Source organism: Chiloscyllium plagiosum, chromosome 11 (assembly GCF_004010195.1).
Source record: "Chiloscyllium plagiosum isolate BGI_BamShark_2017 chromosome 11, ASM401019v2, whole genome shotgun sequence".
In the NCBI taxonomy this organism is placed as follows: Eukaryota; Metazoa; Chordata; class Chondrichthyes; order Orectolobiformes; family Hemiscylliidae; genus Chiloscyllium; species Chiloscyllium plagiosum.
Window position 1 is genome coordinate 75,202,914 of NC_057720.1, and position 26,301 is coordinate 75,229,214.

At 43.1% G+C, this 26,301-nt stretch overlaps 1 protein-coding gene across 5 annotated transcripts in view; it reads right to left on the bottom strand.

Moving 5' to 3' along the window:
• nos1apa (nitric oxide synthase 1 (neuronal) adaptor protein a) overlaps positions 1–26,301 on the bottom strand; it is a 385,272-nt gene that overhangs the window by 129,630 nt on the left and 229,341 nt on the right. For all 5 annotated transcript variants that reach the window (XM_043699831.1, XM_043699830.1, XM_043699832.1 and 2 more), the window contains one exon: positions 2,136–2,244. In XM_043699831.1, coding sequence (XP_043555766.1) covers positions 2,136–2,244 — 109 coding nt within the window. The remainder of the gene's footprint in view (positions 1–2,135; positions 2,245–26,301) is intronic.

The following is a 26,301-nucleotide window of genomic DNA, read 5'->3' on the forward strand; positions in this document are numbered from 1 at the left end:
CGAAGGTGGTAGTTTCTGATGCTAACTGTGTTTTTCATTCGTGCGATGAGGGCCTCACCAGTATGGCCCCACGCTGTTGCTCATCTATGAATCCCCTTGTGAAACTGATAATAAGCTTTGGGGCATAGGTATACACAAACACACAATGCTGCTTTAGAAAGAGATTCAAAGATTTTGACCCAGTGACAGTGAAGCACCAGCGATATGTAGGGAGCGACAATAGCTGAGTAGTATTATCACTGAACAATTAGTCCATAACTCAGTTAGTGCTCTGTGGACCCAGTTTCAAATTCCGCTCTGGCGGATGGTGGAATTTGAGTTCAATAATAATTTTTTAAAATCCGGAATTAGGAATCTCATGATGAAGCCATTGCTGGTGGTTTGGGGAAAAAAAAGACTTTTTTCTTTCTTGACGGAAGGAAATCTGCCGTCTTCGCCTGGTCTGGCCTACACAGGACTCCAGCCGCACAACAATGTGGTTGACTTTCAACTGCCATTTGAGGTGGCCTGACAAGCCACTCAGCTCAAGGGCAGCTAGAGCTGAGCAATAAATGCTGGCCATCCAACAATTGCCACACCCCACAATTGAATAAAAAATATCAGTACTTCTAGATGATGATGTTTCCATATATCAGCTTCCCCAATCCCACGGTGGAGATCGTAGGTTTGGAAGATACTGTTGAAAGAGCCTTAGTGAGTTGCTGCAGTGTACATTGTAGGTGATACACATTGTAGTGATAGAGATGGTGAATGTTTAAGGTAAAGAATGGGGATGCTAATCAAAGAAATCTGATTTGGTCTGGTTGGTGGAAAGCTTTTGGGAGTATTGTTGGAGTGACATTTACCCAGAGAGAGTTAGAGTGCAATCCTTCACACTCCCGATGTGTGCCTTGTAGCTAGCTGATGCCCAGCCTTTGGGGAGTCAGGAAGTGAGTCATTTGTTGTAGAATTCCCAACTTCTGACCTACTCTTGCAGCCTCAGTAGTTGTGGTTGCTTCAGTTGAGAATCTAATCAATAGTATCTCCAGGATGTTGGTGGGGGGTAATGGGGGAATTCAATGATGGGGATGTTGTTGAATGTCAAGGGACAATGGAGAAATTGTCTCTTGATGTTTTCTATATGTACCAAAAAGTGTTCTGTCCAGATGCTTCACAGCATGGTATGGCAACTGCTTTGCCAAGACCGCAATACGTTATAGAGTTGCGAATGCAGTCCAGTCTATCACACAGATCCACCTTCCTTCCATTAACCCCATCTATATTTCCCGCTGCCTCGGGAAAGCATCCAACATAATCGAAGACCCCTCCCACACTGGTTGTACTCTCTTCCACCCTCTTCCACCATTGGACAGAGGATACAAAAGTTAGAAAACATGTACCAACAGATTCAAGAACAGCTTCTTCCCTGCTGTTCTCAGGCTTATGTAGGGACCCCTCATATTAAAGTTGATCTTTCTCTGCACCTTCTCTGTAGCTGTATCACCATATTATGCATTCTGTTTCATTACCCTGATGTACTTATTCATGATTTGTGTGGATAGCACGCAAAACAGGTATAACGTCATACAGAAACAGAGCCTTCAGTGTTGGAGATGGTCATTGTCTGGCCTTTATGTGGCATAAACGTTACTTGCCACTTATCAGCCGATTTGTTATCTAGGTCTTGCTGCATAAAGCTATTGGTGGTTTCAGAGAATGTATCGCATGTGGTACTTGCTATCATACAGCACACTCAAGACAGATGCATTTACATGAAAGCTGGAAAAATATTCAAGGAGAGAGGAGAATAAGGTTGCATTGGAGAAATTCAGTAAGTCTGGCAACATTTGTGGAGAGAGAAGCAGAGTTAACATTTTGAGACAGGTATGACTCCTCTGAAGGAGGCATTCTGGCAGATTTGCTGAGTTTCTCCAGCACTCTCTGTTTTGTTTCAGAATTTTAGCATCGGCCAATTATTATTTACAAGGTAATGGTGAGAAGGTGGGATAATGGTAGGTGGGAGGAAAACTTGGGAACAGCAAAAACACAAGCATGTACCACTTGGGCTGAATGGCCTGTTGTTATGCTATATGTCTGATGTAGCACTGAACAAGTTTCCAAAGAATATGTCCAGCCCTTGTCCTATGAACCGTTACCTTCTTTTTAGATTTGAAGACATTGCATCGGAAAACGTTGCTGGACCCATCTCTGGCAATGTAACTGAAGATCTTGAGGTCTTGAGAGTCATGGGACACATAGAATATCCTGAAAGGAAAGAAGGTACAGGAAGCTGGTTAGGATAACTGCAGGCTTTACCAAGTCTAACATCACTAGAGTTAAAGAGTCATAGAGATGCACAGAACGGACGCAGACGCTTTGGTCCATCTTGTCCATGTTGACCAGATATCCCAACCTAATCTAGTCCCACCTGCCAGCACCCGGCCCATATCCCTCCAAACCCTTCCTATTCATATACCCATCCAAATGCGTCTTAAATGTTGCAATTGTACCAGCTTCCACCACTTCCTCTGGCAGTTCATTCCCTCTGCATGAAAAAAGTTGCCTTTTAGGTCTCTTTTATATATTTCCCTTCTCACCCTAAACCTATACCCTCTAGTTCTGGACTCCCCCACCGCAGGGAAAAGACTTTGCCTATTTACCCTATCCATGTCGCTCATGATTTTATAAACCTCTACAAGGTCACCCCTCAGTCTCCGACGCTCGAGGGAAAACAGCCCCAGCCTATTCAACTTCTCCCTATAGCTCAAATCCTCAAACTCTGGCAAAATCCTTGTCAATCTTTTCTGAAACCTTTCAAGTTTCACAACATCTTTCCGATAGGAAGACCAGAATCGCATGCAATATTCCAACAGTGGCCTAAACAATGTTCTGTACAGCCGTAACATGACTTCCCAACTCCTGTACTCAATACTCTGACCAATAAAGGAAAGCAAACGCCTTCTTCACTATCCTATCTATCTGCGACTCCGCTTTCAAGGAGCTATGAACCTGCACTCCAAGGTCTCTTTGTTCAGCAACACTCTTCTGGGACCTTACCATTAAGTGTATAAGTCCTGCTAAGATTTGCTTTCCCAAAATGCAGCACCTCACATTTATCTGAATTAAACTCCATCTACCACTTCTCACTCCATTGGCCCATCTGATCAAGATCCCATTGTAATTTGAGGTAACCTTCTTTGCTGTCCACTACACCTCCAATTTTGGTATCATCTGCAAACTTACTAACTATACCTCTTAAGCTCACATGCAAATTATTTATATAAATGACAAAAGGTAGTGGATCCAGTACTGATCCTTGTGGCACTCCACTGGTCACAGGCCTGCAATCTGAAAAACAACCCTCCACTACCATCCTCTGTCTTCTACCTTTGAGCCAGTTCTGTATGAGATCTAACCTTGTGAACCAGTCTCCCATGAGGAACCTTATCAAACGCCTTACTGACGGTCATAAAAATCACATCTACCACTCTGCCCTCATCGATCCTCTTTGTTACTTCATGAAAAAATTCAATCAAGTTTGTTAGACATGATTTCCCACGCACTAAGCCATGTTGACCATCCCCAATCAGTCCTTGACTTTCCAAATACATAGGTAAAAAACAAGGACTGCAGATGCTAGAAACCAGAGTCTAGATTAAAGTGGTGCTGGAAAAGCACAGCAGGTCAGGCAGCATCTGAGGAGCAGGGAAATCGACGTTTCGGGAAAAAGCCCTTCATCAGGAATAGAGGCGGGATGCCTGCAGAGTTGAGAGATAAATAGGGGTGAGGAGAAAGTAGCATAGAGTACAATAGGTGAATGGGAGTGGGGATGGAGGTGATAGATCAGAGAGGAGGGTGGGGGGAAGGTAGCATAGAGTACAATGGGTGAATGGGGGTGGGGATGAAGGTGATAGGTCAGAGAAGAGGGTGGAGCGGCTAGGTGGAAAGGAAGATAGGCATGTAGGACAGGTCACTCGATCTAGTCTGTCTATACCTCACATATGCTTCCTTCTTTTTCTTCACCAAACCCTCAATTTCTTTAGTCATTCAGCATTCCCTATAGCTACCAGCCTTTCCTTTCACCCTGACAGGAATATACCGTCTCTGGACTCTCGTTATCTCATTTCTGAAGGCTTCCCATTTTCCAGCCATCCCTTTACCTGAGAACATCTGCCCCCTATTTGCTTTTGAAAGTTCTTGACTAATAGTGTCAAAATTGGCCTTTCTCCAATTTAGAACTTCAACTTTTAGATCTGGTCTATCCTTTTCCATCACTATTTTAAAACTAATAGAATTATGGTCGCTGGCCCCAAAGTACTCCCCCACTGACACCTCAGTCACCTGCCCTGTTTTATTTCCCAAGAGTAGGTCAAGTTTTGCACCTTCTCTCGTAGGTACATCCACATACTGAATCAGAAAATTGTCTTGTACACGCTTACCATCTAAACCCTTAACACTAAGGGTGAGAGCTGAGGTTTACTTTACCAACAATTCAGACCAATGACATAAGCCAAAATAGCACAAGGAACCAAGTACCATGCAATAGTCTCAGCCCTCACACAGTACAATATTGAGGACCTATGTAGCAGATGCCAGCGAAACACTGTTGACACACCATGAATCCTGGGAGTTAATTTTATCTCAATGGTACGGACTGAAGAATCGATGGAGAGAGAAGCAAAGCTAACATTTCAGATTGCGGCCTTTGTTGGAATGTTTGTACAGATACTAACTGATCTGTCTAGTATTTCCAGCATTTTGTGTATTTTTATTCCAGATTTCCTGCTTCTGTTGTAATTTTGAGGTAGTGGTTTTTGCCAATCTTAAGAGGGTTTGATGGTCCTCTCATTGTCACTGGAATGTCTTTGTTTATGTGTGCTTGCAAAGCCAACAGGTTAAAGTGAATCCTCTAAAGGGCCAAGACATATAATACAACTTCATGGAAAAATTAAAAAGAGCAACTTTTAAAGCAACCGCACAAGAAAGATTAGCTGCACTATACTGATAGAGTGCACTGAAATACCCAGCCCCATCCATTTTCAAAATTATCACATCTTTTTATTAACCACAGGTTATAAAATATTCATGGATGTCTTATCAAATTAGATCTGTGGAAAAGTCTACTATTTTTCTTAATTCCTCTCTGAAACATCAAGTTCTTTTCTAAAAGCTTTCAACATAATTTTGTTGACGGTGTCTATTAAATCAAATGTTTGAGAAAAACCTGAAACATCTTGCATCACATTAAAATAAACAGATGCTGAATTGCTTTTTAATTCCTAAATAGATCTGTGCACATGTGTGAGGGTGGGTGAGAGAGTATATCTGAGTGTATCTGTAATTGAAACAATATACATTAATTCCAAAGTGCCCAACTGTGCTGGACTCTCAATTTGTAAACATACATTGCGTGTTCCTTCTGTATTGCTGCTTTATATCCCAGCTTTTACACTGATCTATCGACTTGTATACATATCTATGTCAATCAGTGGAGTACACACGTCTTGCAATGAACAAGCTAAGTATCTGTGTGGAAGTTTGATTTATTTGATTTATTATTGTCACATGTACCGAGATACAGTGAAAAGAGCTCTTTTGCATGCAATCCAGGCAGTTCATCCCTTAAGTAAGTATGAAACAAAAAGTGACTCCAACAAGAGACAAATTATATCCATTGTCACAGGCAGCTAGCTCACTCAATGAAAGAGAGAGAAAAAAGCTTAGATGTTGGAGATAGGGTTCAAACCCTCCCACTCTCCATCATTCCCACCTAATCCCGTTGCATGGGCCTCCCTGATTGCCCACTATGGTGCCCATCATTTTTGTTAAGGTGTCTCAGGCCACATGCCATCACTAACTGGGCAGTGGGATGGTGCTCTTCACCAATCACCAATAATTAAAGTCTACTCGTGTTAGATCACATATTAGAATGAGATTTGTGGGAGTGCAGAATGTTGCACAGGTTACATCTCAGGAAAATGTAATAACTTTCAAAAACCGCAATTTGTCCTTGATCTGTACTGTGCAGTAGGACAAAAAAAAGCATCTAGATCTATCGTGCTGGCATTTCCAGGCTGTGTTCCAGGAAAAATTTGCCCACAGGACGTCTACTACACCTTAAGAACAGGATTAATCTTAAGTGACATCGTGAAATTACAGCGGTTTAATGAAAGCAGAACTGCATACAAGCATGTACCATGGACCAAAGAGGCTGAGGGGTGCAAATTGATACTAAGTAAAAATGTTTCACTTGTACATGTCCACGGGAAGTGATTATAGCACCATACACCTGGTTGCTGCAGCAGTAGAAACAAGTAATTCAACAGACACAAATAAATACTCCCAACCAACCCTGGGACTATAGTTTGAACAAAACATACATGAATGGTTCACTGGGATAAAGGGAGGTACCAATGATGGCCAGAGAGGAGCCAGAAGTGCAGCAGATCCATGGAGTTCTGATAGTCCCAGCATTAATTACCAAAAGCTTGCTCTGAAAGGAATAGGGTAAGACACTAACACAAAGAAAGACTTGCATTTATGTTATACCTGGATATACCAAAATGCTTTACAGCCAATTATTTGATTTTCAAGCCTGGTCACTGATGTGATGTGGGAGACAAGGGGGTTAACTTCCTTGCTTTTCTTCACAATGGGATCTTTGACTGTCACCTGAGGGCAGATGATTTACCTGAAGGTCAGCACCTTCAACAATGCAGCACCGCCTCAGTGTTACACCAGTGTATCAGTCTAGAATTCAATGCTCAAATTCTGGGGTGGAACGGGAACCCACAAAACTTAAGGCTCAAAAGGTGAAAGTGCCACCAACCCAGCCAGTGATAACAAGTGCTAAAACAGTAATCCAGATGCCTGGTTAATTCTGGGAGTCCTTCAACAATGACCCCATTGAGAGTCCCACCTGCTGCCTCTTGCTTTGCAACCGACACAAGATATCAGTTTTGTTTCAGCTCTCTGTCAGCTAGGGACAGTGAACAGTCTCGGGTGTGAAACACAGGAATCTACTGGAATTATAACTCCACAATGTGCACCACATGGGTCCCGACAGGCATGTGGGGAACATGTTAAAGCAACGCTCAGAACCAACGGGGGCATGGTTACCAATCCCAGGATGCCATTGTGGAGGGACAGGGAACTACACGCTGTGGAACCTTTGGATGCCCGAGAGAGGAAGGACCTCTGCCCCCTGGACCCCAAGTAGCACTGTTCAACAATTATTCCCTTCCTGAAGCTCCGTCTCACTTCAGCTATCGGGTTTTTTGCCCCAGCTCATTGCAAGAGCAGGTTAAATCAGGAGCTGCCTGCCTTGTTGACATATACAAACTGCCAATCTTTTTAGCAGTAGCCTTGCTGTTTGCTCCTTGCCCCACCTTTGTCTAAACGGGGGTGGGTGCCCTGGAGGCACCTTGGGAGTTGGTCTCAGATCTTTTGTTTTTAAACACTTTAGCATCAGATCTGAACCCAAACCATCAGTGTTGTGCATAAAAATTAAGTTCAGAGCAAACACAGCGGGAAGATTGTTTTCTATTCTCTCCGGTCACCTATATGTGATTGACAAATTAAAAACGCAACAGTTCACATTTATAGTTAAGATTAGAGTGGCGCTGGAAAAGCACAGCAGGTCAGACAGCATCCGAGGAGCAGAAAACATCCGCAACCAACTGATCCCACATGGACTCCAGACTACATTCAAACCAAGACAGTTTGGATCTGAACAGGACAACCAGTACAGACTACAAATTCAAAACCAAAAGCTACGGTTCTCCTTCAGAATATTTTAACCTCGCTTTCGCCTAGTTCACATTTATAGGGCTGTTAATGTAGGGAGGTAACCAAAAGTGTTTCACAAGATTGTTATCAAACACGCATTGGCTGGCTATTAAATTCAGGGGCATGCTAAAGGTGAAGAGAGTGCCACAGTGGCAGACAGATTTAGGGATTGAATTCCGGGGGGGGAGGGGGGGAGGGGGAGAACAAGTGTCCAAAAATTAGAAGAAAGCAGAGTTCTTGGAGGTTTTCAAGGACGGAGGCAGTGGGCAAGAGTATCAATAGATTTGTTGCACACAGTGAAGCAGAAAGCACTAAATTCCAAGAGGTCAGATTGGCTGGTAAAAGGCAAAGGTAAGTGGCAGATTAAATTCATTATGGAAGAGTGTGAAGTGATGCATTTTGAGAGGGAGAACGAGGAGAGGTTCAATGGTACAATGTCACAGTGAGTGTAAGAAGAGAGAGATCAGGAAGTGTTTGGGTACAAATCTTTGAAGGAGGTAGAGCTGGTTACCAAATTAGTTAATCATATGGAATCCTGAGCTTTATGAAGACGGCATGAAGAACAAGAGGCTCTGTTAAACCAATGTGAAAAACTGGCTTAATTCCAGAGAGGTTTACAAGAGAGGTTTACAAGAATAGTTCCAAGAATCAGGAGTTATACCAATGTGAACAGACTGGAGTGAAGTTGAAGAGATGGTTGAAAGAGGTGTTTAAAATTCAGAAAGTATTTAGATGGATTAAATTAAGATAAACTTTTTTGAATAACCAGTGAATAACCAAGACAGCTTGAGGAAAAGCACTTAGCAATTTGATCTGGTGTGCTGGTTAATAAAGTAAGGCCTACAGATCCAATAGCAGCCTTCAAAAGGGAACTGGATAACTACTCAAAAGGAGAAAATAAAATCCAGGGATCTGGAGCCAGAGTGGGGTAGTGGAACTAACTGCAATGCTCTTCAAAAGGGGCAGCACTTAGTTGATGGGCTGAATGAGCTCGGTCTGTTCTGTATTTCCAAGAAGGATAGAATCACATGCCAATTTTATAGAAATTGACCATTTTGAGTGAAGGAAAAGGATATCAACACAAGTGTGCTTACAAAATTGTTTTACAGAGACCACAGAAATTCTTACCTCACTCTCCTACTTGGAGAGAAGGCAAATCAATCGATGCAGCTTCCCTTTGATAGAAACTTGCACAGTATTGTAAACCCAAGCTCAGGAATCCAGTTTACACAACAAAAGGAAAATTAAAAGCAGGAGGAAATGAAGAAGTAGATAAAAATAACTCGAGTGGAATTCTCTTTGGCTGAGACAAATGCTAACAGACAGTTAGAGATTAACTCAATGGTCTGATTGCTGAATATCTATTGTGTTACAATGGCAAAGGCTTTTTAATAGATTGTCTTATTCACCTAATTATCGCCTGTTTCTCTGGTGATGGCATGCCTTCAACAAGGCTCTCAGTGAACAGAGACAAACACAGGCTATTTCTATGTCTCATGAAGGTTATTTACAACTGCCGTAAGAGAAGTTGTAATTCTCTCTCCTCTGTCATTGAATGCATCAAGAATACAAATAAATTACATTGTATGTATAGATGTTTTACATCCACAAACTCCCAGACAGTAAGATTATTTCCATTCAATCTTTCTCCAGAAGAATCCAATTCCTACCGCAATACAGTTCGACGTGTGGCAAGTGCAGCCAATACATCTTCCAGAATGCTCATTCCTCATGTGCACCCCAGCACGCTCTACAGTGGCACCAAAGCTGATTCTGACTATATCTAGCATTGGTTTAGAGGAGAAAGTGAGGTCTGCAGATGCTGGAGATCAAAGTTGAAACTTTATTGCTGGAACAGCACAGCAGGTCAGGCAGCATCCAGGGAACAGGAGATTCGACGTTTCGGGCACATTCCTGAAGAAGGGCCTGTGCCCGAAACGTCGAATCTCCTGTTCCCTGGATGCTGCCTGACCTGCTGTGCTGTTCCAGCAATAAAGTTTCAACTAGCATTGGTTTATTAAAGTATCAGTGAAGAATTGAAACTCTGGTTGCTTCTTCCTTCCTCTTTGCCCCCCTGCCTGGGGGTAACGCCGTCAATTGTAACCCACTGCCACTATCTCATTTCAACAAAACTGTCACAGATCCGTGAACTTTAGCAGTTTTCAACAACTGGCAACATCTTAATTATAACTATGACTATGATTACGACGTTGCCAATGTGTCTGCACAATTTAAAGAGGAAGCTCTATTTTTCTGTATAAGTTGTTAATTTGGTCTTTTCTGTAAGTGCAGCTTTAACTAATGCTTGCATTATACTTTAAACATTATTTTATTAGCCTAACAAAGTATTTCAGGAGTGCAACATCTGCAGCTTTAAGAAAATGCCACAAAAAATACAAATTTATCCTCTAGATAAATGGGTGGCACGGTAGCTCAGTGGTTAGCACTGCTGCCTCACAGCGCCAGGGACCCAGGTTCAATTCCCACCTTGGGCGACTGTCTGTGTGTAGTTTGTACAATCTCCCCGTGTCTGGTTTCCTCCCACAGTCCAAAGATGTGCAGGTTAGGTAAATTTGCCATGCTAAATTGCCCCATAGTGTCAGGTGCATTATTTAGGGGTAAATATAGAGTAGGGAATGGCTCTGGGTGAGTTAGTCTTCAGAGGGTCGATGTGGACTTGTTGGGCCGAAGGAGCTGTTTCCATACTGCAGGGAATCTAATCTAAACAAGAAAATGAAGTGTGTACAGCTTTTGTTTTGGTGTTTAATTGATTTTTGGTAAAATTCATGTTTGAATCAATCCAGTTGCACAGTAAAAGGTCTCATATCTTTTATTATTGCACATTAATTCGATAAGGGGAGATAATTAGCCATAGTGCTGGAGGGTTCTCTGTTAGACAGGGACAAGTGGTTCTGAGGCTGAAAGGCACCACTGTGCATCAAACGTGAGGCAAAGCAAGGAAGCAGACCTGCATAAACTACCTGGGGCAGATATGGGAATTCAACCCACGCTGTTGTTGACCCTACGCTGCATCACACTCCAATCATCGAGCAAAATGAACTAACCAACTCCCACATAGATTCACTAATATCAAAAGATAGTTGATGCATGACCTGCCAGCACTCGATTGATGAACATTGAAAAGACACCGAAACACAGTAGAAACAGTGTGGGCAGCATCAAGGTGTAGTTCTGGGCAGTTACCAAAGGCTGAACTGACTGCACTTGCAAACATGACTGAGCCCCATAAGCAAAACGTAGTGGAAGGCAATTGCTAAATGATTGCTGTAATTAAGAGGAAGTTAGATAAGTCCAGGAGAGAGAAAGTAAAGAATATCCTGTTTGAATGAGATGAAGTAAAGGTGGACGAGGTTGTGAGGAGAATAAACCAGTTGGACAAATGCCTCATTTCTGTGCTATCATTAATATTAAACAGGTAATGTTATTCATTTCTCATATGGGGCGTAAGTGAAACACAAATCTGAAATAAAATTCAATTGATTTGTTACTTCTGAGACAGAGGAAGAAAAGTGTAGACAACCATATTGGCTTTCTAAAAATATCACAACAGCCAGACTATAAGTGTTCAAGAAATGATTGAGCAACCCCTTCTCAAGAATAACTAGGGATGGGCAATAAATGCTAACACAATAGGTGGATGTTGTTAAGTTGTACATTAGGATATATAAACAGAAAACATTCTTAAAAATGCAGCAGCATGCTTCCTCCAGGGATAGAGGTCAAACTATGTGTTTTCTGAAATCAAATATTAGCTGCAAGGATAATGAGAGAGGGTAAGCAATATATCAGAACGTGTACAGGCTTCACGACTGTTAATCAGAGTAACAATACAAGGCTGCTGAGCGGTCAGTGCTCTAGTTGGACAGTCTGTATTGTTTCTGCAACCTTTCCCAAAGATGCCATAGGAACTGGTGATAAAACACACTTCCTTCTTACTGGCTCAGACCAAAATTCTTACTTCATCCAAAGTCAGTAGCTGAACATTATACGCCATGTTATCGACTCATTGTGGAGTAGGTTCTAGGTGTTGCAATCTGTCAAGTTTCCAGAGCAGGACCACAGGGAATATATGTATTAAATGCAATCAGACATTTGACAGTGTTCTTGTTCCTGTCACCCCCATCCCTTTAACATTCCCCAGCTCTACAACCATCCATGAACATTGCACCAATTTCTGACCTCTTGTGGAATTCCTGATTGGGTCTGTCCTGCTAATGGTGGATGTACCTTTAATGACCTCAACTCTAACCTTTGAACTTCCCTGAACAAACATCCTTGCTTCTCTGCCTCTCCCTCTTTTAAGTTATTACTTAAACACTTCCTTTGGCCGAGCTTAAGGTTTTTTTTAAACTTAACATCTTTTATGGATTAACATCAATAGTTTGATTGCTCCTGTAAAGCCTCAAGACATTTTATTACGTTAATGGAATATAAGGCAAGGTGTTGTTTTTGTATGTTTGGTAAAACAATATATAAGATGTTAATCTTCACTGATGTACACTGTTAAAATCATATTACATTTTAAAGGAGTGCAGGTTCATAGTTCCTTGAAAGTAGAGTTGCAGATAGATAGGGTAGTGAAGAAGGTGTTTGGTATGCTTTCCTTTATTGGACAGAGCACTGAGTACAGGAGTTGGGAGGTCATGTTATAGCTGTACAGGACATCGGTTCAGTCACTGTTAGAATATTGTGTGCAATCTGGTCTCTCTCCTAGCGGAAGGATGCTGTGAAACTTGAAGGGGTTCAGAAAAGATTTACAAGGATGTTACCAGTGTTGGGAGGATTTGAGCTACAGGGAGAGGCTGAACAGGCTGGGGCTGTTTTCCCTGGAGCATCAGAACTTGAGGGGTAACCTTACTGAGGTTAATAAAATCATGAGGGGCATGAATAGAGTAAATAGACATGGTCTTTTCGCTGGGATGGGGGAGTCCAGAACTAGAGGGCATAGGTTTAGGGTGAAAGGGGGAAGGTATAAAAGGGACCTAAGGGGCAACTTTTTCATGCAGAGGGTGTTGTGTGTATGGAATGAGCTGCCAGAGAAAGTGGTGGAGGCTGATACAATTACAACATTTAAAAGGCATCTGGATGGGTATATGAATAGGAAGGATTTAGAAGGATATGAGTCAGGTGCTGGCAAATGGGAGCCGAGTAGGTTAGGATATCTGGTTGGCATGGATGAATTGGACCAAAGGGTCTGTTTCCATACTGTATATCTCTATGACTCTAAATATTGGCTGCTCTCCCCTTTGATTACTCGAGGAATCCACTCTCCCCTCTATTGTGTGACCAAAGTGCCAATGGTCACCCACAAGTGTCTGGGTGACAGATTTCTCCATGGTTCGACACAGATTGCTTCATGGTTGTGTCATGATCTACCAGTTCCACCCAAACTACCTCGCACGAGACATTTGCGAGGTAGGTTGGGTGGAAGAGTAAAAACTGCCAACTGAACTGTTTTCAGAATGGTGATCAAAATGCAGGCATAACCGCCCCGATACAATGCTGACTGCAATTGACCCAGTGGAATTCACTAACCCAAAGTGTGGGACAGTGAGTAAATGTAAGGAGGAATTAGACAGATTTTTAATTGGTAATGGATTGAAGGGATATGGAGGGAAGGCAGGAAAATGGCAGTAGGGAGCCAATCAGCCATGATCGAATGGCGGAGCAGACTCGATTGGCCAAGCGGCTTAATTCTGCTCCTACATTTTATGAACTCAGCTCCTGGTTAAAAGAAAAACTGTTGCTAGTTGATACCAGATCAGGTACAGAAAGATCCCACAGCAGGGAGCAGGGAGATTCTCTGAGTTGTCCCAGCCGACTTTTGTCCCCCAACTAACATTCCCAAAAATATCTGGGTATCCCTACTTTGCTGATTGTGGAACCTTGCTGTGCGTATATTGGCTGCAACATTCCCTGCACTACACATCACTTGCACCTCAGAAGGAATTCATTGGTATTAATGTGCTTTGAGGTCCCCCCCCAAAAAAATTGCTAAGTAAACGCAAGTCTTTTATTTTAAATATAAACTCAGCACTGGAATTGGCAGGAGTGAGAAACGGGGAAAAATGAATACCCTGTACGCTGTTGCATCGGGGAGTGCTTTTCTGCTCTTGGGACTGAAGCATGTTGGCAGGACACTTGAGAGAGACATAATGCCTAAATGGAAAACACTGAATACGGAGCCCTCCATTCTTAAGTATAGCTGAAGCAACACCACTTTGTATTGGCAAACTGAGCAAACGTTCACGCACATCAAAAAAGTGAAGGATGAAGAATTTCGGGAGTAAATTTGAGGACACAGTAAAACTTGCACATACAGAGGACCCCTACAACATATTCACTGAAGACCTTACCTTACGTAGGAAAAAAAGCGCTTTTAGAATGACAAGATTTAGCAGATCTCCTTCCCCTCCAGACAAAGCATTTTCAGGTCAAACCTCATTAATTAAAAAATGGGTGAAAAACTTACACAGCATACTACAAGGAGAATTTCTGAAAAATGTTGCACAGCTTTCTTTCCTTATCACTCAGGCACAGAACCATTTGTATCATCAAGCCACCTCAATGACAACAACATGCATAATCCCGTATACAGAAATCAGCTCCACAAACACTAACTTTGAATTACCACAATACATACCACACTTATTAAAAAGTTCATTTTTACCTGTCAGTTTGATTGGAATAACTTTGGGGATGTGTTCCTCCCGAGTCAGAGCAGATTAGTATCACTAAAGTTCAATTTATTTCAAAGAGAAAATTTATTTTTCTTCTTTCTCTCCTATTGAAGGATGCACATCATAGACATGGCAAACTAAGCTGCTACTGCTTATAATCAGCAAAGGAAGTCTCTTGGAAAAGACTAGAGGACTGAACGTTGTTCATTTTTGCAATTGAATTCACATCACAGCATGCTGTAAGAATACTCTAACACACTGACTCCCAATTACTAAAACCATGAAAATAGCTGTATATCAGGAAATGGAAGGGAGGGAGGAACTCGAGCAATTTACAACCACCCGGGAATTGGTACTGAGTAAATTGTTGGAGCTGCAGGCTGACAAATACCTGGATCCTGACGGACTTCATCCGAGGGTCCTAAGTTAAGCGATAGTTTTAATCATCCAAAATTTCCTACATGTGGGGGAAAATTCCAATAGATTGGAAAATAGCAAATGGAGCTTGTTTGCTCAAAAAAGGAGGGAGACAGAAAGCATTAAGCTAAAGGCTGATTAGGCTTAACATCTGTCATAGATAAGATGTGAGGAACCGATATTAAAGAAACTCGGGCACTTAGATAGATTTAAGTAATCAGGCAGAGTCCACCTTGTTCTGTGAAAGGAAAATCATCTTGAATCAATTTATTGGAGTGTTTTTTCAAGACATAATATTTATAGTTAAAGGGGGACTGGTGAGTGTCCTATACTTAAGATTTCCAGCAAGGATTTGATAAGGTGCCACACCAAAAGTTATTGTGGAGAATAAATGGTGATGGAAGCGGCAGGGGGCGGTGATAACATATTAGCACAAATCGAAGATTACCGAGCTAACAGGGAAGAGAGATGATATAAATGTATCACATTCTGATTGGTAAGACACAATGATTGATATGTCACAGGGGTCAATACAGAGGCCTCAACTTCTCACAATTTATGTAAATGATTTGGTTGGAGGGACCGAAGGTTTGGTAGCTAAATTTTCTGCTGACACAAAGATAAACACAAACGTAAGTTGTAAAGATGACAAGGGATGTAGATGGATTAAGTGACTGGGCAAAGACTTATGAAATGAGGAATGGTGTGAGAAAATGTGAAATTGTTTACTTTGGCAAGAAGAATAAAAACAAAAGAAGGCCATATTATGAAAACTGTGTGAGACTGCACAAGCCTGAGAGGCAGAGAGATCTGGGTGCCCTTGTGCATGAATTGTTAAAGGTCAGTGAGCAGACACAGCAAGTAATTTGGTAAGCCAGTGGAAAGGTCTTGTCATTGTGAGGGGAATGGAATACAAAATGTAGAGAGGTATGCTTCAGCAGTACAGGGCACTGGTGAGACCACATCGAGAGTACTGTGTGTAGAATTCGTCAGTTTATTCAAGGAAGGAAGTAAATAAATACATTGGAAGCAATGACTGATACCCAGATTAACACCTGGAATGCTTTCTGATGAAAGGTTGGTAAGGTTGTATCTGATGTTTAGAACAGCAAGGGCCAATGGTTGAAACATAAAATGTCCTAAGGGGTTTCGCCAGCATGGATGTGAATAGGATGGCTCCTCTTGTGGGGGAGTCCAGAACTAGGGTCACTGTTTAAAATAAACATTACCCATTTAAGACAAAGGTGAGGTAAATGTTTTTCTCCTGTTGGAGGGTGGTGAGTCATTGTGACTTTTCTGCAAAAAGGCCATGGAAGCATAATCTTTGATGGTTTAAGGTAGAGATACAGATTCTTGATAAGGGGGTAAAGGGTTATTGGGGGTACAGAGGAACGTGGTGTAACCAGATCAGCCATGATTATACTGAACAGCACAGCAAGCACAAGGGGCTGAATGGTCTATTCCTGCTCCTAGTTCATTTATTTATATGCTGCCCCTCACTGGTAAATTACACAATTTAAATATGGGAACATTTTCTTTAGTAATGAAATACAAAGGTGTTCTTACCATGTTATTAAACAGGTTGGATAAAAAATGCCTACCTTTAACCTTTTAAAGTCTCAAGAAGTACAGTCATAGAGTGTTAAAGGCCAAAGGAGGTCATTCACTTCCTGCCCTTGGTCTCTCCTCAAGGCTCTGTAATTAGTTCTATCCTTTGTCCTCTCCCCTGGGCCTGCAAACCTTTCCTCTACCAGCCAGTTCCCTTCTCAAGGTCACTTTTCTTCCAGGCAGAGATCATAAATTTCAGACCATAAATGTGTGAGAAAGAAAATTCTCATCTCCCTTCAGATTCTTTTGCCAACTCTATCAAAACCCATTTATTGATTTCAATGCTTCAATTAAAATCTCCTCTGCTCTCAGGAAAACTACCCAGCGTTTCCAAGCTCTCCATATGATGCAGAATAAAATTATAAACAACACACTCCTCAGGAGCAGGGGCTGAATTCCAAAATCCTGTGAAAGATTAAGTCACAACTACAAAAGTGTGATGGTGTGATTGATATCTACACTGTTGCATTCTTCAATGAGACATTTGAATGAAAGTGACCCTTTGCTCTATTAGGCATCACCACAACGTCAGCTACTGTACCTTCCTATTGTAATATCTGTCTGTTAAAAAGAGCTCACGTTAAAGAAACAAAAAGACTTTGAGTTAATCTAATAGCCTGCTAAAGTCTCATCGCTGATGCAATGCAGAAAATGCTGTAGCCAATATGCATGCTGCATAATGTGGCGATGACCAGGTAGCCTGTTTTTGTTATGTTGATATTGACCAAGAGAATCAGGTAAGAGAGCGTAGATGGAGACTCAGTTGAAATTCTCATCAGAAGGACAACAGCTCCGAAGTATAACACTCAATGCAGTACTTGGAGAGCCAGCCAAATACCGCAGTCGATCTTGGAACTTTGTGATTCACAGGTGATTGTGCTGCAATGGGGCATGAGCTGAGCTCACCCGAGGCAGCACCGAGTTTGCTTTGGCTGAGCTCAGCTCTCGGAGATTCAAACAAACTGAGCAAAGGTTGCTGTGAACAATCGCTGTCACCAACTCCTGGGAAATCTGCACTGCAGCAAAGTACTAGATGTTCAAAAGAGGGCTGAAATATGTTGAACATACAAATAAATGTCTGGTCTCCCAAAGGCATAGCAGACTTTTAAAAGAGGAAAATGGCTTTGGAGACACCCTCATAGAATCAATTATCTGAGAGAAACAGAAAAACTCCTGACAACTTAATGGAAAAGCATCTAGCTTTCTATCTTCTCAGCCACCTTTCATATTTAAGTAAAGTAGCAAAGTGCAAAGATGAATAAACGAACTCAGAGAAAAATGAAGGAGATTTGAGCTGACCCTCAGCAGACTACTAGAAAATAAACAATTTTAATAGTCATGACTGCAAGAGAAGGGTGCCACATATTTATTCAGCGTCAGCATAAACACAGAATATTTTTAACACACTAATAGAGGAAAGACAAATCCTTGCATTTAAACAGTGCCTTTCACAACTTCAGAATTTCCCAGAGGGCTTTACAGCCAATGCAATGATACTTCTCATGGTGTAGTGATTGGTTTAACAGTAAAACCGAGTGTATGTGTTTCCAATGCAGGAGATAGGGCACTGCCATTTAGGGAATAGAGCAAATTACGCACTGCCTAGTTAATGCAAGCTGTTACTATGTTGAAATAATGCACTTGACTGAGGAGGAAAAACTTACTGACTAAACTAAATTTAGTACATCAGGATCCTGAGTAAAATGGCATTTCTTTTTTAAAAAAGTGCAAACTTGCGTTACAATTCAGTTTGCTCACTTCCTGTTTAAAATGGCAGCAACTTCAGCCACTGGTTGTGTTAAAAAGTATTTGAGTCAAACATTTCATTGGCTCGGATACCATATTCCAGAAGAGAAATTGCCAGTGGTTAGCACAGCTGCCTGACAGCACCAGGGACCCCGATTCGATTCCAGCCTTGGGTGACCCTCAGGAGTTTGCTCATTCTCCCAGTGTCTGTGCAGGTTTCCTCCCACAATCAAAAGATGTGCAGGTTAGGTGGATTAGCCATGCTGAATTGCCCATAGTGTCCAGGGATGTGCAGGCTAGGTAGATTAGCCATGGCAAATGCAGAGTTATATAGACAGAGTAGAGGGGTGGGCCAAAGTGGGATGCTCTTCAGAGGGTCAGCAGAGACCTGTTGGGCTGAATGGCCTCTTTCTGCATTGTGGAAATTCTGTGATTAGTTACATGAACACATTCAGCTTCGTCCTCATTTTAAAAAGCATAATTGCTGTTTCCAGGTTGATATTCAGTGGTTGTCATGTATGTGAACCGTGATCCATTTCTTATTCCGATTCTGCGCATGTGGCCATGGTGCTCCACCTAGTGGCGATGTCAACACAATGGCAGCCATGTTCAAAAGGGTGGTCCCCACAATCAGCAAATGTGATCATGACCAGCTAATCTGTTTTAGGGATGTTCATTGAGGGATAAACGCAAAGACAACCAGGGCTAGTTCACTTGTTCTTCCCGTGAAGCAGTGCGGTGCCATCTTGCTTGCCCACTTGAGAGTGCTGACCATGCCTTGCTTTAAGATTTTCATAAAATCATAGAATCCCTCCAGTGCAGAAAGAGGCCATTTGGCCCTTCGAGTCTGCACAGACACTCCAAAGACCATCCCGCCCAGACTAAACCCCCACTCCATTCCCATAACCCCACACAACAAGTATGTGTACAGCACTTAAACATGGGCTTCCCATGAGCATTATCAAACAAAATTTGACCTAAAGAGGCATTTAGGACAGATTACCCAAATCTTGCTCAGTAGATTAAATTTCAAGAGACATTTTTTAAAATGGAGAGGGGGATTTAGGGAGGGAATCAATGAACATTCTAAGCTCAGGTTTAAGGAGGGTGGAAGATGGGACATTGGCAGAATGCAGCACCCAAGATCTGGACATGTCACAAGGTAAAGCTGAGAATCAACACGGTACATTTGGAACCAGACATTGTGGGCTAAATCTTAATGTTATTCTGGGTAAATGTTAGTGGCGTTGAGCTTTTTCACTGAGAAGCCCAATCAGATTTCTCACCGTATCCATGCCAACCTAGGCCAAAGTTGTCACCCAGGTTAAAGTAGTCTCAGACATCTGAGATCCATTGTTGTAGAAGGTCAATGCCCTTCACAACTCTGCCAGCTTCAGTGCCAACGTCCTCACTGATTCCTCTCACACACACAGACCTACTGTCTCTCTGCGGCTGTATCTATCTCCAGGCAAGGTGTATTCTCACTATTGCCTGCAACATCTTCCCTCACTAGTTCTCACTCACCTCACCTCACTCACCCTGAATGCCACCTGCACTGCCCACTCACTTACTCGGGGCACCTCCCATATGCATTAGCAATAACGATTGTGCCATCCATCTTCATTTCCTAGATTACCTGTCTCTCTCTCTCTCACTGCAGGAGCAAAACTGGCCAAAATAAGAAAGAACAAGTCAAGAAGGGGAGCAGTGGGGGGAGGGGAGCTGCCTGACATTTGGCTGCTCAGCACCTATGTGGACACAATGTGGACAGCATCTGTCGGGCAAACTGATTGGGTCGAAGCGAGTGGACTGGTATCTCTGGCTGATGGGGTAAGGTGTAAAATGAGATTCGGCACTGCAAAGCAAGCTTGCTGTGAGCGTTCAGGTGGGCTCAGGATGACTGAGGGCTGTGGCAACGAGCAAAGAGCCCAGAAATACAGCCTGACGCAGTCCAAGAGCTGGGAGCATATCCCTGAACACACAGTTTCCTTGCTGCAGCATTACAATGATGGGGGCCAATGTAGCTTCGAGTGAAACATTGAGGTGCAGAAACAGTCCTGTAATGGATCAGAGATGTGCCATGAGTGTTTTCAGAAGATGGCACACATTGAATGCTCATGTCCATGGGCATGGGGTGTATGAGCCTGGTGCCTTGGAGTATACCATGAGATCAACACGGAGTTCCTCTGGAGCAGGCAATGAGTGGAAATTGCCAGATACTCACTCCGACCTCCATATGGAGGCCTGTTAACATTCAGCTTGTTTGGGGGCAAATTTGATGAGATGGAAAGCTGAACATTAATGAGGCAAATTGGGCCATTAATAAGATGCTGAGCAAGCAATATCTCCCATGAAGTGGCACCTCACCATTGCTGAGTCAGGATCTCATTGCGCTGTTTGTCAAATCGTAAAAGATGCAGCAAAACGCTCCTAATGTCAACATAGGCCTCAGTGGACTCTTGTCCAGTTCTGCCATCAACCTCACTATCAGCCCGCATCTCCCTATAATATTTCGTCGGTGTTTTCGGATGATGCCACAGAGAGACATCACATCCATCAGAAATGGGAGGGCACCGAGGATAGATCCAAATGGGACACCAGAGGACGTAGTGCCCAGGGTGTGAAGGGAAAATGGCGTCAACTGGTTAGACGAGAATGGAACCCGACAGCTTCACTCCGTTCATTGTTTGGTTCTCCCTCACACCTTTGAATTATCTTCGCCATGAGAAGATTTCTCTCTCCAGCATTTTTACCCTCAGCACACTTTAACAGGACCAGGCAGCACCTTCGGGTTACAAGGAGGGGGTCGGCAGATACTAAAAAGAGACTGAGGCTCAAGGTTTGGAGCAGAACCTCCGTGGGTTGAATTCTTCAGAACCAGAAGCAGATTTCTGTGTTAAGCCAAAGCTAGATAAATAGATGAGGCAAAAAGAATAGAAGGAAAGTATTTACACTGTAGAGATTTAGATTTTCCCACTTGCGGTGCCTTCTAATGGCTTACTCCGCTGTCAGCTACTTATATTCCTACCAATAATAGATTTGAAACTATTATTTTCTGATAGCTCCAATATCCTACCTTTTGGGTTTGTATCTGTGGATGGAGATGTTTAAAAAGGGTGGTAAGGACAAGCCAGGGAATTGTAGACCAGTGAGCCTGACGTCGGTGATGGGCAAGTCGTTGGAGGGAATCCCGACGATTAGTATGTACATGTGTTTAGAAAGGCAAGGACTGATTAGGGATACTCAACATAGCTTTGTGTGTGGGAAATCATGTCTCACAAACTTAATTGAGTATTATGAAGAAGTAACGAAGAGGATTGATGAGGGTAGAGTGGTAGATGTGATCTATATGGACTTCACTAAGGTGTTCGACAAGGTTCCCCATGGGAGACTGGTTAGCAAGGTTAGATCTCATGGAATACAGGGAGAATTAGCCATTTGGATACAGAACTGGCTCAAAGGTAGAAGACAGAGGGTGGTGGTGGAGGGTTGTTTTTCAGACTGGAGGCCTGTGACCAGTGGAGTGCCACAAGGATTGGTGCTGGATCCACTACTTTTTGTCATTTATATAAATGATTTGGATGTGAGCATAAGAGGTATAATTAGTAAGTTTGCAGATGACACTAAAATTGGAGGTATAGTGGACAGTGAAGAAGGTTACCTCAAATTACAATGGGATCTTGATCAGATGGGCCAATGGGCTGAGAAGTGGCAGATGGAATTTAATTCAGATAAATGTGAGGTGCTGCCTTTTGGGAAAGCAAATCTTAGCAGGACTTATATACTTAATGGTAAGGTCCTAGGGAGTGTTGCTGAACAAAGAGACCTTGGAGTGCAGGTTCATAGCTCCTTGAAAGTGGAGTCACAGGTAGAAATGATAGTGAAGGCAGCATTTGTATTGGTCAGAGTATTGAGTACAGGAGTTGAGAGATCATGTTGCAGTTGTACAGGACATTGGTTAGGCCACTGTTGGAATATTGTGTGCAATTCTGGTCGGTGTTGTGAAACTTGAAAGGGTTCAGAAAAGATTCACAAGGATGTTGACAGGGTTTGCGGATTTGAGCTATAGGGAGAAGTTGAATAGGCTGGGGCTGTTTTCCCTGGAGCGTCAGAGGCTGAGGGGTGACTTTATAAAATCATGAGGAGCATGGATAGGGTAAATAGACAAAGTCTCTTCCCGGGGTGGGGGAGTCCAGAACTGGAGGGCATAGGTTTATGGTGAGAGGGGAAAGAGATAAAGGAGACTAAGGGGCATCATTTTCATGCCGAGGGTGGAATGTGTATAGAATGAGCTGCCAGAGCAAGTGGTGGAGGCCGGTACAATTGCAACATTTAAGAGGCATTTAGATGAGTATATGAATAGGAAGGGTTTGGAGGGATATGGGCCGGGTGCTGGCAGGTGGAACTAGATTGGGTTGGGATATCTGGTCGGCATGGACGGGTTGGACCGAAGAGTCTGTTTCCATGCTGTACATCTCTATGACTCTATGTCGTTCTCTCCTGATTTTTAAAATTTTTTGATGATTATAATACTCATGAGATTGATATTTTAAAGTGGTGGCACGGTGGCTCAGTGGTTAGCACTGCTGCCTCACAGCACTCAGGTTTGATTCCCACCTCAAGTGACCATCTGGGTGGAGTTTGCACATTCTCCCCGTGTCTGCGTGGGTTTCCTCCAGGTGCTCCGGTTTCCTCCCACACTTCCCACAAAGATGTGCAGGTCAGATGAATTGGTCATGCTAAATTGCCCATAGTGATGGTTGCATTAGTCAAGGGTAAATATAGGGTGGGGAATGGGTCTGGGGGGATTACTCTTTGGAGGGTCGCTGTGGACTTGTTGGGTCGATGGGTCTGCTTCAATAATGTAGGTCCAGGTGTCCATGGATTTTAAATGACCAACAGTGGACAGGAAATCTTGCAGTAAGCACCATTCTGATAAACGTAGACCCATATGTCCCTCCCTGTCTGTAAAACACAACTGACCGACTTCAGGATGTCTATAGCAATCGCTCACACCTTGTGGAAAGAGCTACATTGGGCATCAATATTGAAACAAAATGTCATCAGATTGTAAACAAAATGGACCAACGCTTAAGTTTTGGATTCTAAGATTAAATATGAAATGTAATTGTTCGGTGCCTATGACCCTTCGGTGATGCTGATTCTTCAAAAATCAAAATTCTGACGCTTTTACACAGCACAGAGCATTTGCAATTTGATTTGCCTATTGCTTCCAGTATATTTTGTCATTAAACCTTGGGGACAAAGCAGCAATTACTGCTAACTTCATCTTGCTAACAGTGCTCGTGGCTGGCAGTGGTCTGATAAAAAGATTAATTCATTCATTATTGAGATTTAAAAATATCCAAAAGCACAGTGATCACAGAGATCAGGGCCTGCATTAAAGAGACAGGACCAGTTGACAGGCTGACCCTGTAGCCTGATCTAAAATCTCACTGTGAGCTGACTCTGGGTGGCAACTTGCCTGTGGCAGCCCTACACGCTTGTCTAAGGCCTAGTATGAGACATTGAGTGATATTGTGCCTACTGAGTGCCAGATCCAGATGCTATTTCCTGAGTCCCCATTGTGGACTGATACACTATAGCTCAGCCCCCTGACAGTAGTGCAGTGATGTGGCATTCTGGATACATTCCTCATGGACACACTGACCAAGATTTTATTGACAGGGCACCATTTATGACCTTGTAACTGGGACTATGCACCACATCTGCCTTCTCTCTTTTTGCTTCCCCGGCCGCTTCTACACAATTATAATCAACATTCTGACCCTCTTTAGCAGCCGACCCTCCATTTGCCCAGAGGGGACGGCTCCAAGAAGCTGGTTAGTATAAACTCATGCAATTTGATGTGATTGATGAGCTACCCTTGGATATTAACCTTCTCAATTGTGTGAGTATACAGAAAAGATCTCCTTTTGCTGAAGTGCTGTTACTTTTCACAGAAGCACTGACCCCTCAGCCTGACAGCCCCCTTAGCTAAGCCATCTGCTGAAAAGCCATTATTGATGGTGACGGTTATTAGGGTGGGCTTCACTCTCTTGGTAACCAATAGGTGCAATGTAACTCCGGCGTGGTGTCGCTTTAAGAAGGGTGACGTTGCTAACTTGCCTGGTCCAGGTTATTGGCCTAGCCTGGGGCAGAGTGAAGTGTGGACATGAGGAGCAGCGGGTGGGAACTTAGCGGCACTAACTCCATAGGATTATCTGGGAATCTCCAGGAATTGCAACTTAATCTCCAGGATGCTGCTCCTAGCAACCCAAGGAGAGAAATTAAAAATGTCTTATTGGATAAAGAGGCCAGTTGACCGATGGCCTGAATCTTTATGATGGAGAAAATCTCTTTTCATCTCCTGTGGGTCGGTGAAAAAACAGACTATCATCTGTCTTTGCAGACACAGGCTACTAACCTGTAGATGCTGCACATGGTACAGAAACTGCTCTTCACAATAGAAGTGGTGTTCTTATTTGTTTTAATTTGCTTAGTGTAACAACACTGGAGATGGTGGTGTTGGGAATTAAAAAACAACTAATCAAATCAATGATGTAACAAGGTACCTGTTTGTTTTCCAATTGGCATGGGAATACAGTGCGCCCCCAGAATGGGCAAATGGCAGCTTGTCTCCAACAGTCTCAGCCTATCACGTGACAAACATTCCCAGAATAGCCTCAACCACAGTTAACAATCTTACCCCAGCTGCAGCCCCCATACAGCTACGCCTGATTCCTGGCCTTGCACTGGGTTCCAGCAACAGCTAACAGGTACAAAGAGCCCAACACTGACCAAACGGATGTTAAGGAGAGAAAGGGGATCCCATCCATTTGATCTTTGGGCATCCTCTCTGCACTCTGCAGGGACTGCAGGGCAAGTCCTGGTGCCAAGCTGATTTGGCATTTATTAATGGCTCCCAAGGGCTTAAAATAATCATGTTTTTGGATTCAAATGCTGGAGCTCATGAAATATATTTCTCAACTCATACGGTGAACTGATACGCTGTTGCTCGGTCCCCTGACAGTCGTGCAGTGATGCGGCATTCTGGACACGTTTATACACATCCGCACTAACATATCAACAGGGCACTATTCATGACCTGTGGTACACAGTTTCAGTTACATCTGCTTTCTCCTCCCCCAACCCCATCCACACGATTATAGTTAATATTCCAAGTGCCAGGGCTGTGGATGTGAAACACAAGATTTAGTGACTGGAGAAACTTTTCAATCGTGAAACCCCCAAGGTAAGAACCCCTTGGTCAAACAAGGAGGCCCTGCATCACAACCACAACTTTCCTTCTCCATTGTCATGAACAGGAAATCTGACAGCACAAAGGTACTTTCCAAAATTAAATTTCACTTCTTTCAGAAATATTTACACTACATTCCTTACATGTGCACATCATTGTTAGTGAGACTAGCCTAGTGTGTTAAGTGTACTGGCATGCATGGTTACAGGGGACTGAGAGACATTTCCTTTATTTTGGAAGAAACAATGTTATGTTTTCGCAATCACTCTTTACTGAATGCTCATAGTGCCCAGTGTTGTTATGTCCCTCTGTAGGGTAGGAATGAACACATGGGTCCCTTCCTTCTGAAGGATGTTGTAAAGGCCATTGACAGAGAGCAGTATCACTGGGGCTAATCAAATTGTTGGGAACTCAGACCTCTGTAAGGACTCTGCTAGCCACAGATTGGTACACCATCCTCAGAGGTCCTAATTTTCTTATCTTGCTGTACTGTCTCCACACCCCCAGATGACCATACCCAGAACACCAGGCCTAACACATGTGAGACCTCCAAAGCAGCGACCTCACCATCTGTCTTTTCTCTGGATGCACCAATCCTCCATGTTCCAGACCATACCCTGCAAACTCCCTCCCCATTCCTCCACATCCCACACCATACCCTGCAAACCCCCTCCTCAATCCTCCACATCCCACACCATACCCTGCAAACCCCCTCCCCAATTCTCCAAGTCCCAGGTCACACTCTGCGAACCCCCTCTCCAATCCTCAACGTCCCCGGTCACACCCTGCAAACTCCCCCCC